General features: G+C 37.1%; 1 protein-coding gene across 1 annotated transcript; it reads left to right on the top strand.

Annotated features, from left to right (window-relative positions):
• The first annotated feature begins 14,789 nt into the window (after positions 1 to 14,789).
• Positions 14,790 to 15,716, top strand: LOC144371106 (vomeronasal type-1 receptor 4-like). Its single transcript, XM_078033317.1, has one exon. The coding sequence runs from the start codon at positions 14,790 to 14,792 to the stop codon at positions 15,714 to 15,716; it is 927 nt and encodes a 308-aa protein (XP_077889443.1).
• Positions 15,717 to 19,053: the final 3,337 nt, after the last annotated feature.

The raw sequence follows: 19,053 nt of genomic DNA, 5'->3' as shown, positions 1-19,053 counted from the left end.
CCGAGGCCAATGCAATAACAAGGTCATGGTTTTGAGAAAAAGGAAAAACAAGTTTTATTGCTTATTAGCAAAGGAGAAGCACATTGACTCCTGTACAAAATGCTCTGATGCTGCCCATCCATGGAAACAGGGAGTTGGGGGATTTTTTAGACTTTTTTTTAGTTAGATGGACAGAACACTTTTATTTTATTGATTTATTTTTATGCAGTGCTGAGGATTGAACCTGGTGCCTCATGCATTGAAGGCAAACACTCTACCACTGAGCTACAACCCAGACCAACAGAAGATTATTAAAGAAGTGGTTAATTCCAGATGTTCCCCTGTGTGTCTGTTTGTGTGTGTGTGTGTGTGTGTGTGTGTGTGTGTGTGTGTGTAGTGTGTGGGGTGATTCACTTGTTAATTTGGGTTATAATAATTTCTTAGATCTTCTGCCTGATCCCTAAAGTCTGAATTACTTGATTCTTGTGGTCGGCCTGTGCTCAAAGATGGATAAGTTAGTCTAGAATGGAAACAGGTATTCCTGTTCCCTACCCCCAGGTTAGGAGTGGAAGAGAGATAAGACGAAAAAAAATCTTATACATTTAAAAATAAGTCTCAGTGGATAAGCAGCAAGAGCTATATTTAAAACATGAGGTAGACCACTGCTACATTGTACCATTCTCCTAAAGATCTCAAGACTTGGCCTAGATGCCTAGAGGACTAGATCCTGAGGTTGATTCTGTTCTCTTGTTTGCAAAAAGAGAATTAGTTACAAAAGGGAATAAAAAGTCAAAAATCTATTAAAATCCCAGTAACCAAAATACCCATTTATACTTTATATATGTGTGTGTATGTGTGTGTGTGTGTATGTGTGTGTTTGCAGGGGGTGGGGGTGTTTGCGTGGACATGAGCACCTATGCAGACATCACTTGAATGATACTTATTATGCATAAAGCAATAACTCTGGAAAATTGTCTGTAACAAACAAAAATTTTGAATTTAGAAAAATACTGATTTCAGCAATGGCAATTGTTCACACATAAAATATGCTCTTTTGTATTTTCATCCCAGTAATGATTTGTTTGTTAAATTATATGGAATGTATTTCTATTTATCCACTTTTGTTTATGTGTGAGCTACGTCTCATGAAAAAAAATATAAATGTAAGTATATTCAAACTATGTTTGCCTTTTACAAGTGAAATTGGTCTTACATGTTTATAAGTACTGGGCATCATGGAAAACAAGGATTAACAAATATTCACTCCACGACACCTGTTCTATTTCATTTTTGAAGTTGGTTTCTGCTTTTTCCTCAAAATTAGAATATATTTAAAATACATTTCATTTTCCAAAACTCATTAAAAAGTATACTTATATAGTACATTTGGCCCACCTTGACATTATATGGTATTGGATAGTAATGTTTTCCTTGCAACTGGCTCCTAAATTACGGATACATGTTTTTAGATATTTTTATGTAAAAGTCAGGCATGCAATGTTCAGCATTATAAACTAACATGAAGTGTTGAGAGCCACAGCTGAAGGGGCCACAGCAAACTTCCAGCTGATTGATTCACATAGGCCCCAGCAAACTTCCAGTTGATTGGCTCATCATGGCCCCAGAAAACTTCCAGCTGCCAGCTGATAGGATCCTCTGCGGTGATGCTCATTGGGCTATTTCCCTGCCCTTTCAGACCACAGAGCTGCTCATTGAGGGACTCTTTTGTCTCCGCCCACATGGCCCATCCAATCGGCCTCAAGAGCAGGAGGAGTGGGGATTGAGAGGCTTGCTGAAAGCCAGTGGTTGCAGTTGGGCTCTGAGGGAATTCCTGAAGAGCTCCAGTGGTGCGAAGTGTGTGTTTTAAAAATAAACTTTGTTTTGCTGGACAAGTGGCTCATAAATTGTGTCCAGCCAGACTGCAGCATTTGGTGGGCCACACAGGAAATGACTGAGGGTAAGTGATAAGGTAAACTGCTCGCTTCTGAGGGCAGGGCGAGAGGATGGGTAGCCCCTTTAAGATAATTGTTTCATTTAGTTTTGCTTTTGTTTTAAGTTGCCTGACCTTGAAGATGGGTGAGATGGAAGAAAAACCGCTCACATCTGAGGAAAAACTATTTATGTCTGAGGAACAGATAGGGAGAAAGGATGGATAGATATTTCAGGAGGATAGAAAGGCTGATATAATGATTTTTTGTTCCATTTTTGTTTCATTCTGTTTCGGATTGGTTTGGTGTCATCTTGTTGGGTTGTGTATAGTTATAGTAGAAATATGGGATCAGAAATTAGTAAGAAATAAACTGAAAGAGTGTTAAGTAAATTGTTAGAGGAAGGAGGCATGTCAGTAAAGTCAAGAGCAGTCAGGGCATACGTTGATACAATACAAAAATGTAGCCCATGGCTTTTTAAGGAGGAGTTGTTAAATATATCACAATGGAACCATCATGGTGAAGATTTAAAAAGAATAGAAAAGAACAACCCAGGGACTCTGCCAGTTGGCACATTGCCATTGTGGACGTTGGTATCTTGTTTGCTTAGTCCAAAGCCTTCAGTTCAGACAATGATAGAGGAAGGAGAAGACATATTGATCAAGTAAAAGAGAAGGTCTCTCAAGCAAGTCAGACAGAGGAAGAAAGTTTAGAGCAGAAAAATCCATCAGGGGAAAAGTTACAACAGGACACTGCTACTAACACCTTTCTATCACCAGAGGGCATAAGTGTCCAACCAACAGTGCCACCGCTATATGCTGTGAGGCCCCCAAACCCCGTATTGATAGATGGGATCCTGAGACAGAACCTCAAATATTAGCATGCCCTGTATTTGAGCAGGCAGGAGGGCATCAAATTCACCATGCTTTAGATTTCATAACAGTGAAGCAGCTAAAAGAGGCTGTAACAACCTATGGTCCTCAAGCACCCTTCACTGTAAGCATGGTCAAATCCATTTCCAACGTGAACATGACACCAGCAGATTGGACTAGTATGTGTAAATCTGTGCTAACTGGAGGACAATACCTGTTATGGAAGGTTGCTAATGAGGAATTTTGCAAGGAAATGGCTAGGCGAAATGCAACAGCTGGTTATCCTCAGAGAAATCTAGATATGTTGTTAGGAAAGGGACCTTATGAGGGTCAGCAGAAACAAATTGCATATGATTCTGGTGTATATTTACAAATTGCTGTAGACGCAGTTAAGGCATGGAAGACTATACAAGGACATGGAGGTTTACAAGGTCAATTATCTAAGGTAATACAAGGAGCTAATGCAACTTACATTGAATTTCTAGATAGGCTTATTCAAAGAGCTACCAGAGTTTTGGGGAATACAGAACAAGCAATGCCATTACTAAAACAAATGGCTTATGAGCAAGCGAATTGTTGGTGCAGGGAAGTCATTAGACCATGGAAGCATGAACATTTAAACACATATATTAAGCTATGTAGAGACATTAAAGAACAAGGGCCAGTCTTGGCAGCTACAGTACAACAGGCTTTAGATGCCAGGCCAAAAACATGCTACAATTGTGGACAAACAGGACATTTAAAAAGGAATTGCCCCATAGGAGGAGGGTTTAACAAAACTAGGTATCAAAGGAGTAGAATACAAGGTATTTGCCCACAATGATGTAGAGGAAGACATTGGGCTAATGAATGCCACTCTCAAACGACCATAGAAGGTACTCCATTATAAAAAAAAAAAAAAAAAAAAAAAAAAACAAGGACCAGGTGTCTATCCACAATATCGTGGAGAAAGGCATCAGGCTTTGCCAAAAAAAAGACAGGGGAACCCAATGCTCCGGGGCCCATGACCACAAACATATGAGGCACTGGAGGAACCATGCAACACCATCAGGGTAGTGCCCAGGACACATTATCCATTAGATACCTTACTAGACAAACCAGAGGAAGAGCAGGATTGGACATCTGTACTTCTGCAACTAACTCCAGAGATGGGAGTTCAAATCATTCCCATAGGGATAAAAGGGCCTCTTTCCAAAGGAACAGTAGGCTTATTATTGTGACGCAGTTCTTCTACTGTAAAAGGACTGCATGATAAATTTTCCAGTCGTACTGTAGAAAGAGGTTCCAGGGGATTACGCTCTAGAGGTGTAGATTGGAAAATACTTTTTTAAATTTAGATCCTTGCCCCATGTTAAAACTAAATATTCAAGGACATGAATTAAATGACCTACTGGATACAGGTGCAGAACTTAGCATCATCTCTCATCAAGAATGGCCAAAACATTGGCCATCACTACAAGCCATTCAAACGCTTCGAGGCCTAGGAGTGGTGATTCCCATAGAAGTGCAATGGTATTAGATTGGAAGGATCCTGAAGTATGTGAAGGAACTATACAGCTATATGTATTGGATCATCTTCCCATAAATTTATGGGGACGAGATGTCCTAGATCAATTAGAACTAACATTAACAAATAACATTAATTCAAATATGTCCACTATTATGGCTAGACAAGGTTTTAGGAAAGAAAAATGATTAGGAGAACAAGAACAAGGTACAGCAGCACCAATACTAATAGATCAAGGAACAGACAGACATGGGTTGGATTTTCAGGAGGGGTCACTGAGACAATAAAAATTACTTGGAAATCAGAAAGACCAGTATGGGTTTTTCAGTGGCCCCTGACTAAAGAAAAGATACAAGCACCCCATGACCTTGTCAAACAACAATTAGTGAAGGGACATATACAACTTCCGTATCTCCCCATAATACTCCCATTTTTGTCATCAAAAAGAAATCTGGTAAATGGAGATTATTGCAAGATTTAAGAGCCATTAATAATGAGATGAGTATCATGGGACCTGCTCACTCAGGGATTCCCTAATTGTCTGCTTTGCCAAAAACCTTGAACGTTTTAGTTTTAGATATTAAAGATTGTTTTTTTTTTAATTCCAATTCATCCTGAGGATAGTCCACGTTTTGCATTTACATTCCCTGCCCTAAATCATGAAGGTCCTGATTAGAGGGATAAATGGAAAGTACTCCCTCAAGGGATAGCTAACAGCCCAACGATGTGTCAAATTTATGTTAACAAAGTAATCCAGCCACTTAGAAATCAAAATACTGAACTACAAACATTTCACTATATGGATGATATATTATTGCCACACAAAGATAAAAACACATTGCTGGAATGATATGCCACACTTACAAACTTATTACAAAATTATAATCTAGACATAGCAATAGATAAAGTACAATTAAATTTTCCAATTAATTATTTAGGAGTTCTATTATCCTCAACCATGGTTTGTCCACCAAAAATTCAAATATGGGTAGATCAACTCAAATCACTTATTGACTTTCAAAAGTTATTAGGAGACATAAATTGGATAAGGCCTTATCTAGGCATACAAACAGAAGAGTTGGGACCTTTATTTGATATCCTAAAAGGTCCATCAGGCATTAAAAATCATTGAAACCTATATGGAAAATATGCATTTGGATAGAATTGATATAAGTTTGCCATTATTATTTATTGTAATACCAACAAAAAATATTCCTACAGGAGTATTTTGGCAAGAAGGTCCATTATTATGGATATATTTATCTTATTCTCCTAACACTATTCTTACTAGGTATCCTGAGGATGTAGGACAATTAATACTCAAAGGAATAAAAGCAGCAAAGAGAGTGTTTGGAATTTCTCCCAACAAAATTATTACTCCATATACTATGGATCAAATTGATGAGTTAGTTAATGAGTTAAATACTTGAGCAATAATCATGTTGAAATCTAATGTTTCATTTGATAACCACTTACCATCTAATGCTTTATTGTCCTTTTGGTCATTGCATCCTGTAATTTTTCCAAAAATGCCAAGAAATACACCTATCATGAATGCTCCAAATATATTCACTGATGGGTCAAATAATGGCATAGCAGCAGTAGTTACACCTGATCAAACTTTTACATTTTTAGTACCCAAACAATCAGCTCAAAAGGTAGAGCTTAATGCAGTATTACAAGCTTTTGTGATGTTTAAAGATTCTGTATTTAATTTGTTTTCCGATAGTCACTATATAGTTAATGCTATAGTATCCCTTGACGGTGCTGGTAGGATTTCTTCTTCTTCTACTGTTTTCTCTTTGTTTTCCACTATACAAAGTTTAATCTGGGACAGAAAAGATTCATTCTTTATAGGACATACCAGACACATACAGGATTGCCTGGAGCCCTTATTTTGGGCAATGATTTAGCAGATAAAACAACACATGACATACATATTTTCTCTACACTAGAAGAAGCTACAAATTTTCATTAAAAGCTCCATGTCAATGCTAATACTTTACAAAGGCATTTTAAAATAACTAAGGAACAAGCTAGACAAATAATAAAACAATGTCAAAATTGTGTGACCTTTTTACCACAAGTTAATCTTGGAGTCAATCCTAGAGGACTGATACCTAGCCATATTTGGCAGATGGACATCACACACTTGCCAGAATTTGGAAAATTAAAATATTTGCATGTTACAGTTGATACTTCTTCCACATTTTTGATAGGCTCCCTTCATACCAGAATAAAATTAAAGATATTATAGCACATTGCTTACAAAATTTTGCCACTGTAGGCATTCCAAAATAATTAAAAATAGATAATAGTCCTGGCTATACTTCTATCTCTTTTAAACAATTTTGCTCATCATTTGGCATTACTCATATAACAGGAATCCCATACAATCCACAAGGACAAGGCATAGTTGAAAGAGCTCATCAAACTATTAAAATGTACTTATTAAAGCAAAAAGAAAGAATTGGGAAGGGGTATATTTCCCCAAAGATAAACTTAAAATAACCCTTTTTACCCTAAACGTTTTAAATTTGGATTCATCATGGCTTAGTGCTGCAGAAAGGCATATATGTCCAAAAAATGTACATAAGCTCAAGGTACTTTGGAAGGATATTCTAACAGGACAATGGGAAGGTCCTGACCCAGTGATTGTCTGGAGTCGGGGGTCTGTTTGTGTGTTTCCACAGGGAGAACAGCAGCTTATTTGGATTCCAGAGAGATTAACTAAAGCGATTTCTACAGACCAAAAAGAAGATGATTTAGCTCAAATCCATAAAAGCTGATATTCAGAACTCCAGTTTGGCTATCCTCACATCTGCTACAGTGGTTCTCCCACACATGGAGGCTAATGAAACCAGGATTTTTTTTTTCGGTATCTATTTTATTATTGCCCTTTCTCACATCATAAAGTTCTATTTTGTTTTTTGAGCTCATACAGACTTAGGTTAACTTTTTGCTGATCAGTTCTATTTTTTTACTATGGAGTTTTTAAGTATTGCAATGGAGATTTCACCTTTAAAATGTTACAAGGCCTTTACTATTATGCTATGTGTTGTATGTATTATATGATGTGTGCACACTTGTGTTTTGTTTTGTATGTTTGTATGTGCGTATGTCAATATATCGTATATGACAAGTGTTTATGAAAAAAAGGATACAAATATATTTTTTATTATTCATGTGATTTAAATGGTTTAATTTAAATTGGGTAAACAGGTGTTGAGGATTGTTTTAATATGTGAACAAAAAAGGAGGTTAACAGATCTGTTTGTTTACTTTCACCTTACCTTTTCATTATATTTAATAAATCTATTAAGGATAATGTAAATTGTTTATAAAATTGCTTTCTTTTAGTGCCTGCTGGAATGTTACATAGTTTGTTCTTTAGCCATCATCGCCAGAATAGGTTTTCTTATGGCAAGTTCAGATGTCTCTGTCACCCCTTGCTCCCTATCTTGCCCCGTGATGGCTTCTATACATGCTCTCACCATTGCAATTCTTACTGATGAGAGGCTCTCACCAGAGCTGGACAGATGGTGGCACTATGGCATATAGTTATATCAACAGAAAAAATTAATAAAATGTGACCGTCTTTTCAGTTTGGAGTACCATGACGAGCACTATGTGTAGGTCCTGCAACATGTTTATGCTGGGTATGTGTGTCATAGTGCCCTTATGAGTCATGTTGAAACTACTTGGCTTTAGTATGCCTTGTCAATCAGCTTCCCAAAATGAATGTATGAATTTCAACACAGGAGATGCAATTTTAAAATAAATAATATTGGATACATCCCCTTCTACAGGCAATAATATTTATTCTGTAAAACATAGTTTTATATTATGAGACTTTTGAGGTTTTCTCCTTCATTTTTTTCAATGGCAGTTCAAGGCAATAAAATTAACATAAGCAGACCTTCCAGAATTACCTTGTCTTACATATTAGTAGTGATTCATGTTTTCAAAAGAAAACAAAAAAAATCAATATGCACTGAAAATGTTCATTCTGTCTCTTATGTGTCATTGCCTCATCCAGGCTAACACCACTTCCCTCCTGAAAAAACCACCCCCAGGGGTCTTATATCCAGTCTCCTGTTCCTTCTTCCTCTTCTGACTCACTCAGTCTTATCAATGTCTGGGCACCACACAATCTAGGCTAGTTGTGGGGTCTAATGTTTTCAGTGGGAGAGGATCTTGGGAAGTCTGTGGGTAGGAATTAACAGGAATTTGTTTTCCCATCAACACTGAGGGCACTGTTCCAGTTGTGGGATGTAATGATTCTCCAGAATCTGTCTGGAATAACTGAAGGTTTGAAACTTCCAACAGAAAGTTTCAGTGTTAAATTAATATTAATTTCAGACATTGATAACTTCATAGGTGAAATGCTATGAAACTGTGCCCTAAGTGTTTATTGGCCCTATTTGTCAGGAACTACTGACACAGAGGAAGGCATTCAAGGTCACACGCTCCCCAAGCATTCAAGACACTTCCTATCAGCCCCTGGGATGTAAAGGGGCCTATCGATCTATCTATGTATCTATCTATCTATCATGTCTTATTTCCTCTTATTTTCCCCCTCTGTACCTGTTGGGAAGCATTAAAGTCAGATGAAGATATTTAAAAGTATTTCCATACACAGGGCAATACAGAACACAAAAGGCATCATCTCAGAGAAAAACCTGAAAAGACATTAAGTTTACACCTTCAGTCGAATCCATCATTTTGCAAGACAGCCTATGAGTAGCAAAACTGACACCAAAACAAGCAAATTCTGGAGAAAGGGTAAAATATGTTTTCTAGAGATATTATAGTATATTCATATGTCCAATTTTAAACCAAATAATCAAATGTAGGGTTTTTTAAATCTGAGGGTTAGACTGGGTACTCTGATAATAATCAAATAATCAAGTTAGATATAAATGAACTGGGAAGTGGCCCATTTAAATGACAAATAAATACATAAGTCAACAAAGATTATTCCTGAGAAAGGCTGTATGGTGTTCCTAACAGAGAAATTTTTTTTCAAAAACTATCTTTATAATATTCTAAATACCAAAAGAAGGCTTACAGAAATCACTCAAGGAAATGCCAAAGTCAAATAAGATTCTATTTAAAAAAATTCTGAAATATATTCTGTAGCTATACAATAACTAAAATGGAAATTTCACTTGATGCTTAGTTAGAGGGCAGCAGACAGATTATTGTAGGATTTCAGATACATCTTGAAACTGCAAGAGAAGAAAGAAACATTGTAACTATGACAATTATTATGTCCAACAATCAAAATAGAATTAATCATGCGTTATGGTAACCTATTGGCCCAGATTTTAAATTTAAAATATTTTACCATTAAGTATGTCCCTGTATGTATTTTTTGTATGACTGTCATGATTCCTACAACCTCAGCAACTTCAAAGATAAGGCTTAAATTTCGTAGCAACTTCAAAGAGAAGGATTAATTTTCTAATCATTCTTTGATCAGAAATCTGAGGGCTAGGCTGGGTACTCCGATTAGGGTATCACAAGGCCAAACTCACATTTTTTTCAGCCTGACTCTATTCTACAGATTTAGTAGAAGAAAAAATAATGTAGATTGCAGCAATTTATTTCCTCTTACAGAATACATAGATGACCACATTTATTAATTTTATTCAATATACTACTTGAAATCCTAACCTGAGCAATTAGGTAAGAGAAGGAAATAAAGGACATCCAAATAGGAAAAAGGAAGTCAAAATGTCATTGTCAGCATATTACATTGTTACATAAACTGCAGTTCTTGTCTCCAGTGCCATTCCATTCAACAAATTTTTGGAGGGAAAAAAGAAAGTTTTATTGCTTTGCCAGCAAAGGAGAAACACAGGGGACTCCTGTCCCAGGGCCTGTGATTATCCTCATCAGGGGAAATGCAGGGGTTTTAAAAGAACATTCAAAAGCTTTAATCCAATAGTGTCCTGGCAGAGGTCCCAGGTGAACCCTGGTAGTGTGTTGAAATTAACTTCTTCATTTGGGAGATAGTTACTTCCTAGATCCTCCTATATCTATTTCTGTGGTGGGTATGTCCTCAAGGACAGATAACTAGGCATAAAAAGGATAAGAAAAAAATAATCTTGTCTCCATAATTCTTTTAGGGAGGGAGAAAGGGAATAGAGAGAAAAAAATGCCCCTATTAAAATAAGCCTTGGTGACCGCAACACAAAAAAATATATTTAAAGCATGAGGTGAACCACTGTAACAATATGACCTTATGCAGAGTAAAACTCAGAGACATTGAGAAAAACAATTGCAATTATTAAACAATTTTAGTAAAATTGCTGGATTTAAATCAATATGGGAAAGTCAGTAGCATTGTTATACAGCATTGGTGAATTACGCAAAAAGGAAATCAAGAAAACAATTCCACTTGCAATAACTATAAAATGGTCTACTAATAAATTCAACCAAAGGAGTGAAAGGTTTCTACAATGAAAACTATAAAATATTGATTAGAGAAATTAAAGAAGACACACAAAAAGTTGAAAGATATCCCATGTTCATGGATTGGAAGAAACCATATTTGTAAGGTGTCCAGAGATATTTGAGAGGGATGTCATTGAATCTGTAATCACTTAGGTTATGGACATGTAATAATATTGTTTCTTCTGATCCATATAAATTGAAAGCCTTTCCATGTATTTGCTTCTTTTTCAGTTTCTTTTGTGAATGTCTTATCATTTGAAGTATGCAGATCATTCACCTTCTTGATTAAATTTATCTCTAAGTATTTTATTGTACTTGAGACTATTGTAAATGTGATTTTTTTTCCTTTTTAGATTGCTTTTTGGGCAAGAGAAACACTGATCTTTATGATGAATTCACATGTTGCAGTTTGAGTTCACTGTAATGTTTGTTAGTTCTCAAAGCTTTTCATGGAGTCTTTGGAATAGATATAAAAATGCATTTAGATATATAACATCATCTTAAAACAGAAAATTTTACTTCTTCCTTTCCATTTTGTATTTATTTTATTGCTTTCCTTTTCAAACTTCTCTTTATAGGACTCCTAGTATGATATTAAACAGAAGTGGTGATGATGAACATCCTTGGATGGTTTTTTTTTTAACATAGAATGCTTTTGACTTCTCAATATTGTGTATTTTGTGGGCTGGAGACCTGTGGCATGTGTCCTTATCATCTTGATATACATTACCTCAATTTTCCATTCTTTCAGAGTTCTCTTCAAAAAAATATTAATTTTGTCCAAATGACTTGTTTAGTGATGAAATAAACTTACGCAATATGAGGTCCAGCCTTTGTCCTCCGGTGATAGGGGGTGATCACCAGCCTTGAAATATGCAGTCTGGTAGAATTCTTGCATTTCTTCTTGTTTGTATACTGAGTTTTCTGACAGTTTGATTTGTGAGTGGCTTTAGGAGACATCACATCAATTCCAAACTCTCAAGGAACCCGACTCCCAGGAGTCCCTTCATTCCCACGTAACCGTGCACCTCTTGTCACTTTTACCTGGTGAACCCTATGTCTTGTTACCTCATAGCTCTATGCCCATTGTACACTCACACTCAGCAGTGCACATTAACTTATTCACTTTCCATTTCTTCCGTCTCTCTTTCGCTGTCTGCTCTCCCCTTCACAGTCCCTGCACCATCATCCTGTCCCCATTGCCCCTTTTCCATGTTCCCTTTTTACCCCTTTTATCTAACACCAGCATCACTGCCAAAAACACACCTGATTTCCAGCCACAGGAGTTTTCCTGAATGGTAAACCTCACTGCATTTATTAAAATGACCCATTGTCATAATTGTTTTTGCAGGGTTGGAGACTCCTATGTTGTGCTCTTTCCCTGAGGTTGATGAATTAATATTAGTAGCTCTGGTATAAGTGAAAACAACAAATAATGTTAAATCAGGCTGGTCAAACCCTCTGATCCTGCTGCTGGCCCTGGTGAGGGAGATTATTATTACATTGTTAATTGTATGGGTATTGTTCTGTTTCTTCCTCCTGTCCTTAATGGGCTCCCATATTGCCAGACTGTATGTATTCATAAAATTCTGATATGAATTGGCATTGAATTATGCAACAAAATCCAAAATATTTTATTAACATTTTGCAGATGAGTCCAATGACTGACTTGCAAGTTGCATCATTAGCATGTGTTCTTTCATTCACTTGTATCTGTTTTAAAAACTTCCCAGATATTTTATCTCATTCCACTTGTCTGATAATAGCTAAAATTATGGTTTCATCTTGCAAAATAAGGAAGCAACTATATTTGTGGTAAAAAAATTTCCCAGGGAAGCAAGAAATGCATAGCTCACTGCCAGTCCTTCATAAGACAGACCTCAGTATTTCCTGCCCTCTCCAACTGAGACCCTACATGCCTCCAGGGATCAGGGATTAGGAAGAGCCTCTCTAAACACCCCAGTATTCTCTCAAGCCATGGCATGAAGAAACTTATAATTGTTCTTTCCAAGTGTCACCTGGGGAGGAAGTTTCCGATAGTGTCCTCAGCTCCCCCAGCCTGCACGCACATTGCTGCTACAGGCACAGTGATAATTGCAGGTCCCAGGGGAGGTGAGGTCACAGAGCCACAGACCCATATCTCAGGAGCTGATCCCCTCCCTGCAGCATACATTGTGGCCACTGAGGCCTCTGCACTGAGGTCACCGTCCTGGTAAAGAGAAAGGGCCTGGTGAGTAAGGCAACCTCAGTCTGAGAGCAGCATCTTCCAGGGAAATGCATCTCAGGAGTCTGGGTAAGTGATCCCATCAGGACAGGGAACTCTGGATCCAGCCCTATAGGAGCCACAGCCACACAGGAAGTAGAACAGTTGCTGATGACTGTGCTCAAGACAGGAAATATAATAAGATTCCAGTCACAGCCCCAATCTCTTGTAGCTCCTAATTTAACTAAGGTGATCCTCACTGGCAGAGATTGCCGTGGTTTAATTCATGTGAAAATGAAAACTGATTCTCAAGATGCAGAGGAGGTTGTTTTAAAATCACTCAGCTGCTCAGGTTCTATTAATGCTACACTTAATCTTCATGCTTCTAGAGATAAACCTGTAATCTCTCATGTTTATTATATGGAATAGGACAAATTGACACAAATCTGCTAGTCCTGTGTAGGAAGTGATCTAATGGGGATGCTTGACGGTACATTTTCTCTGACTCTGAGCGTGGTGCAGCTAACGGAGACAGTACTTGCACCCATCTTAAAACCATCAATGTTCTATGATTATGGTAAGGTCATTTCTTCTTTAATGTGGAATGAAACATGTATGAAAAAATGAACTTAATTTTTAAAAGTCTCCAACACCACATTTCAAGTGTATATCTTTTTTTCTCCTTTAAAAATATTCTCCTGATTGTAGTAAATTCATCCTCTGGTCTAGGAATTTGACTGTACAGCTGTCTGGGTATGCAGGGGACATGTAGGCGAGCTCTTCACTGTACATTCAAATTTCTTTGAACATAACGTTTCTACAAAAAATGAAGTCATTTTAATTCATGAATTCAAATGGCTGCAGGAATTCTACTGCTTAAAGGCACAAATATGTCAATGGATGACTCCTACTATAATATCATTGTCCAGACTTGCTTTCTTAAACGAGTTTTACCTAACTTAGTAATTAATTAACTCATATGTATCTGTTGAAATAAATGAATATCTTGTTTCTATTGTATAATATTTTATCCCATGTTGCTGCTTAATATCCCAAGTCATATGACAGAGCCTGGGAATGTGACACAATTCTGTGATAGGGGCTATTGAATTTGTGTTCCTAACACACAACGACCTGAGTCATGGGGTAGCTGTCCTGATGTGCAGCCAGTCCTGTGTCCTGCAGGTAACTCATCATCAGACAGATGCCTGCAGGGCTACAGTCTCCTCAGGACACTTGCAGTTATTACAATATCTAAATGTTCCTTCACCATTTATATTGGATCAATATCAATCAATGTACAAATATATATCTTAAAAGCAAATAGAAACATTTGATTAGAAAAAGTTATAAAAATACAGCTAGTTTGAAGATAACAGAAATGTAGAAAAGCATAAGTAAATAATGAATCTGGTTGAAGAACTCTGCTCATTACCTTTAGGGATGTGTGGTGTACTATTCTGTGTCTGTTTCTGCTCAGGCAGCTTCAAGGCCCTTTAGTCTCCTAATCAGAGTGTGAATTTAGACAGATACTTAAACTCTGTGTACTCAAGTTCTGTTGGTCATTATGAAAAGCCACTGTAGTGACTGCCTCATGTCATGAAGATTCAAGAAAAACCATGTGCCACCTTCATAGCAGGAATTTATAGACTTCATACTTTTCCCTGTTCACACAAACCACATGAAAACTTGATGAAATGGGAATATGTGAAGTAAATGTTATGAGCAGGAACTCTGGACAGTGGGAAATACTGAATTGTTTTTGACAGGAAACATGCAGCCCAGGCCTCCTGTTCCGCTGCAGGACCCTCTGGATGGCACAGCAGGGACCTGGCAGGATGGCAGCCAGTGATGTGGCTGTAGGCATCATCTTCCTGGCACAGACTGTGGTTGGAGCTCTGGGCAATTTCTCTCTTCTCCTCCATTACCTGGTCCTTTACTTCACTGGGTTCAGGGTAAGACACACAGACTTGATTCTTCAGCACTTGATTGTGGCCAATTTGTTAACTCTCCTGTGTAAAGGAGTTCCTCACACAATGGAAGCTTTTGGAATGAAAGGTTTCCTCAGTGATTTGGGGTGCAAGCTGCTTTTCTATCTTCACAGGGTGGGAAAAGGTGTGTCCATTGGCAGCACCTGCCTCCTGAGTGTCTTCCAGGCCATTAAGATCAGCCCTGGGGACTCCTGGTATTCAGAGCTTAAAGTGAAATCTCCCAAGTACATTGGTTTCTCCATACACCTGAGCTGGATTTTGTACATCTTTTTAAATGTTATGTTTCCTCTGGTCATGACAGGAAAAGGGAGTAACAGAAACATCACCAGTTTAAAAATTCTTGGATACTGTTCTGTTTTTCGTCGTGACAAAACCACAGCCTTACTGCATGCAGCATTGCTAACCTTCCCTGATGCCCTGTGTGTGGGGATCATGCTCTGGGCCAGCAGCTCCATGGTGCTCATCCTACACAGGCACAAGCGGAGAATGCAGCACATTCACAAGACCAGGTGCCCCAGGTCCTCCCCTGAGTCCAGAGCCACCCAAACCATCCTCCTCCTGGTGAGCACCTTTGTCTCTTTTTACACAATTTCCTGCATCTGTCAGATTTGTCTGACTCTGATTTCAAATCCCACCTGGTTCCTGTTGAACACAACTGCAGTAATCACTGGGTGTTTCCCAGCTGTCAGCCCCTTTCTCCTTATGAGTAGCAACTCCAATGCATCCAAGCTCTGGCTCACTTGGGTAAGGAATAGGAAAACCCTGTTACTATGAGGAACATGTAAATTGTTAGATTTTGTACAATTCTTAATTTTTATCCATTCTTACCCACAAAATTGAAAGAGTAATTTATGCACAGTGATGTCAACTGTGAATGCAGTTTATATATGCACTCTTGTGTTTATGTATGAGTGCACATGTATATTTGTGTGTGTGTCTGTGGATTTAGTTTATAGCCATCAAGGAATATTTCTGGAATTTTTTTTGTAGCAAATGTCAATTTCTGTTTAAATGTAATACTACTTAAAACTTTATTTTTTTCCTCCTGATATCTTGGTTGATATTTTGTTAAAACAAATGGGCTATATTTTTTATTTATCTATTTTTATTTTTGTCTTAGCTATGTTTCTTGGGGAAAATATCAAGGTGAAGTTTGTCAAACAATCTTCATCTTTTGTCAGTGAAATTAGACCTCTACATTTCACATAATATTGGGCATACTGGGATACAATTGTATAACATCTTCTTCATGAAACAAGTTACATTAACTAATCTTTGTTTATTTCCACTGTGATGTTTTATAATATTACATTTTGCTTTTTAAAAAGCTTATCAGAACACAGACTTATTTAATACATTTACACTTTACATTGGCATTATATGACACTAAAAATGATGTATTTTTGTTACTGCTATATATTTTTAAAGCATTCTTATGAAGAAGTTGGGCATGCATAGCTCAATAAAATTACAGAAACCAGCCACACACCTCACATGAAGCTTCTTGTGAAAAAAACCTACCCTTGATTATTAAGATGACTCTTCTTGCCTTCCCTTAAGTATCGCCAAAGTGACCAGCATTTGACACAGTCACCTCTTTTGTATTGTACATAACAGAAACACTTCAGTTTGCACTCTTTCATATTTGATTTAGAAAATCCCATAAGTTTTAAAATTTGTATTTCTACCTGTTATCAGTGGTAGAATTAAACTGCAGGAATTTCAAATAGTTGATTTTAACAATCCTTTATTGATGTACTTGTATTCTGATTTGGACATAATTTTTTATAAAGATTTATGAATTGAAAGCTTTGCCTCTGGTGTGATGTGTTGGGATGTCTGAACTTTGAGAGTGGAGGCAAGGAGATGGGGGTCGGGTCCTGGGGAGGACACACTTAAAGGGATAAGTGATGGTCTCCTGGAGTATACTGTAATGCTCTCAGGAGAATGGGTTGTCCTATAGACTGCAGCTGTCTCCACTCTCTGGTACCCCTGTCCTTCCCTTAGGTCTCTTCTGCACATGCTCCCACCACTGTGATTCAGCTGGCTGTGAGGACCTCACCAGAGCTGAGCAGATGCTGGCACCATGCTCTTGAATCTCTAGAACTGTGAGCTAAATAAATTCTTTTATCAGAATCCTTTAAGGAAAATAAAAATAGACATAGAGACAAGAAGCAGAGGCAGGAAATATGGCAGAAAGGCAGAGAGGCCAAACTGCCAAGCTTTATTTATATTGATAAATAGCACAGCAATGGAGCCAGCCTCCTATGGACTGAGACCTGAGATCCATGAACCAAAATGAACTTTTCCTCCTCTAGGTTGTTCTTTTTGGGTATTCAGTCTCAGAAATAAAAATCTGACTAAAACAGAAATTGGTAGCAAGAAGCAGTGCTGCTGCTATGACTAACCTGAGCAAAAGAAAGAAATACAGAACAGTTGAATCGGGCAAGAAGAAGTGAAACTACCAGTATTTACACATGAGATGATTTTACATATCGGACAACCAAAAGACTCTCAAAATCTACTAGACCTAATACACAATTTTAGTTTCTGCATGTAAATCAACACACAAAACTGAGTAGCAAATTATATGAAATGGAAATCAAGAAAGCAATATCATTCCAATAGCTATAAAAATTGTCTCAAAATAAATTTGACCCATGATTTGAAAACTTTAAAACATGGATTTTAAAAAATAAATTAAAGAAAACGCAATTTGTGGAAAGACATCCGATATACATAGATTAGAAAAATGAATTTATTTAAGGTGTCCACGAAGTTTTGAGTGATTTACAGATACAATTCAATCTGTATGAAAATATCCATTGTACGTCACATAACTATTACAAATAATTTAAAAAATTATTTGAACCCTGAAAGTAGCAGAATACCCAAAGCAATCTTGAGTAAAAAGAACAAAGCAGATGGCATGATGCAACCTGACTTTAAAATATACTGCAAAGGTGTAGGAATCAGTACAGCCAGGTGTTGGCATAAAGTCAGACACACAGACCAGTGGGACAAAAAAGAGAGCCCAGAAGTGGGCCCAGGCCTCCATAGCCAACTAACTGACCTTCCACAGCAGTGCCAAGAAGTTGCACTGGATAAAAGACAACTTTTTAAACTGATGGTCGAGAAGAAATTGAGTGTCCACATGCTGACAAAAAATGACACCCACCCTGTACGAAAAAAAAAAAATCAATGCAAAGTGAAGACAAAACCTAAATGTAATAAAATATACTGTGAAATAGGTATATTTAGCCTGATTGGAAAATCACCAAATATGGACATTTTTGGAAGTTTCCTTGTGATCAACCACATGGTAAGCACATCGCTGCTGGTACAAAATTGAATCACTGTATATGAAGAGTATGTCTTGAAAAATTATGCAAAATGCTGCTTCTGCATCATAGCACCCACTTAGAACTACCCAAACAATCTGAATTAGACACTCATGTATTACTTAGTTGTTTTTTTTAACTGCCATTTATCAGAAAACAAGTGACAAACAAGTGCAGGATGCCTCAATTCAAAATGCAAGGAATTTATTTTTCCATGGAAAAAATACAAAAGCTAAAAATACAAAATTAGATTTTAAGACATAAACTGTCATTTTCTAGTGATTCTCTTATAATCTGGAAGCTTTTGACTCTCAAAGCTGCTTTTCAGTTTGTTTTGTTATTTTTAGCAGAAGGGTTTTTTGAATTCTGGAAAGGTGGGTAGTATCAGATGAGCAATAGCTTCAAAAAGTATGAAGGAAGATAAAAATTCTTTTCTCTTATAATACCAGAAAGAGCCTCAGATGTTTCTGATAAGTCAAAAAGACAACGTCAATTTTGATTATTTTTATTTCTTTCCTCTTCTAAAATGTTCTCAATAATATCAGAGCTCAGGGCTCCTCCACAGCTAGTACTTGCTGCTGAAGAAATTTAATACCTCAAAATTTTAAAATCTCACCACAAACACAGTGGAAGTATTTTGTTGTGTTTTGTCTTTTTGTTTGTTTTGACATTTTAAAAATATAATACATTAGGTGGAATGATTTTGCAAAGATTGCAGAATAGGAGGTTTTTAATCTTAATCTCTTACAAAAGCTTTGATTTTTGCCAAC

The sequence above is a fragment of the Ictidomys tridecemlineatus genome, chromosome 15, assembly GCF_052094955.1.
Source record: "Ictidomys tridecemlineatus isolate mIctTri1 chromosome 15, mIctTri1.hap1, whole genome shotgun sequence".
NCBI classification, from domain to species: domain Eukaryota; kingdom Metazoa; phylum Chordata; class Mammalia; order Rodentia; family Sciuridae; genus Ictidomys; species Ictidomys tridecemlineatus.
The sequence above is the reverse complement of the archived record's forward strand: the minus strand, read 5'-3'. Positions and strand labels throughout refer to the sequence as shown.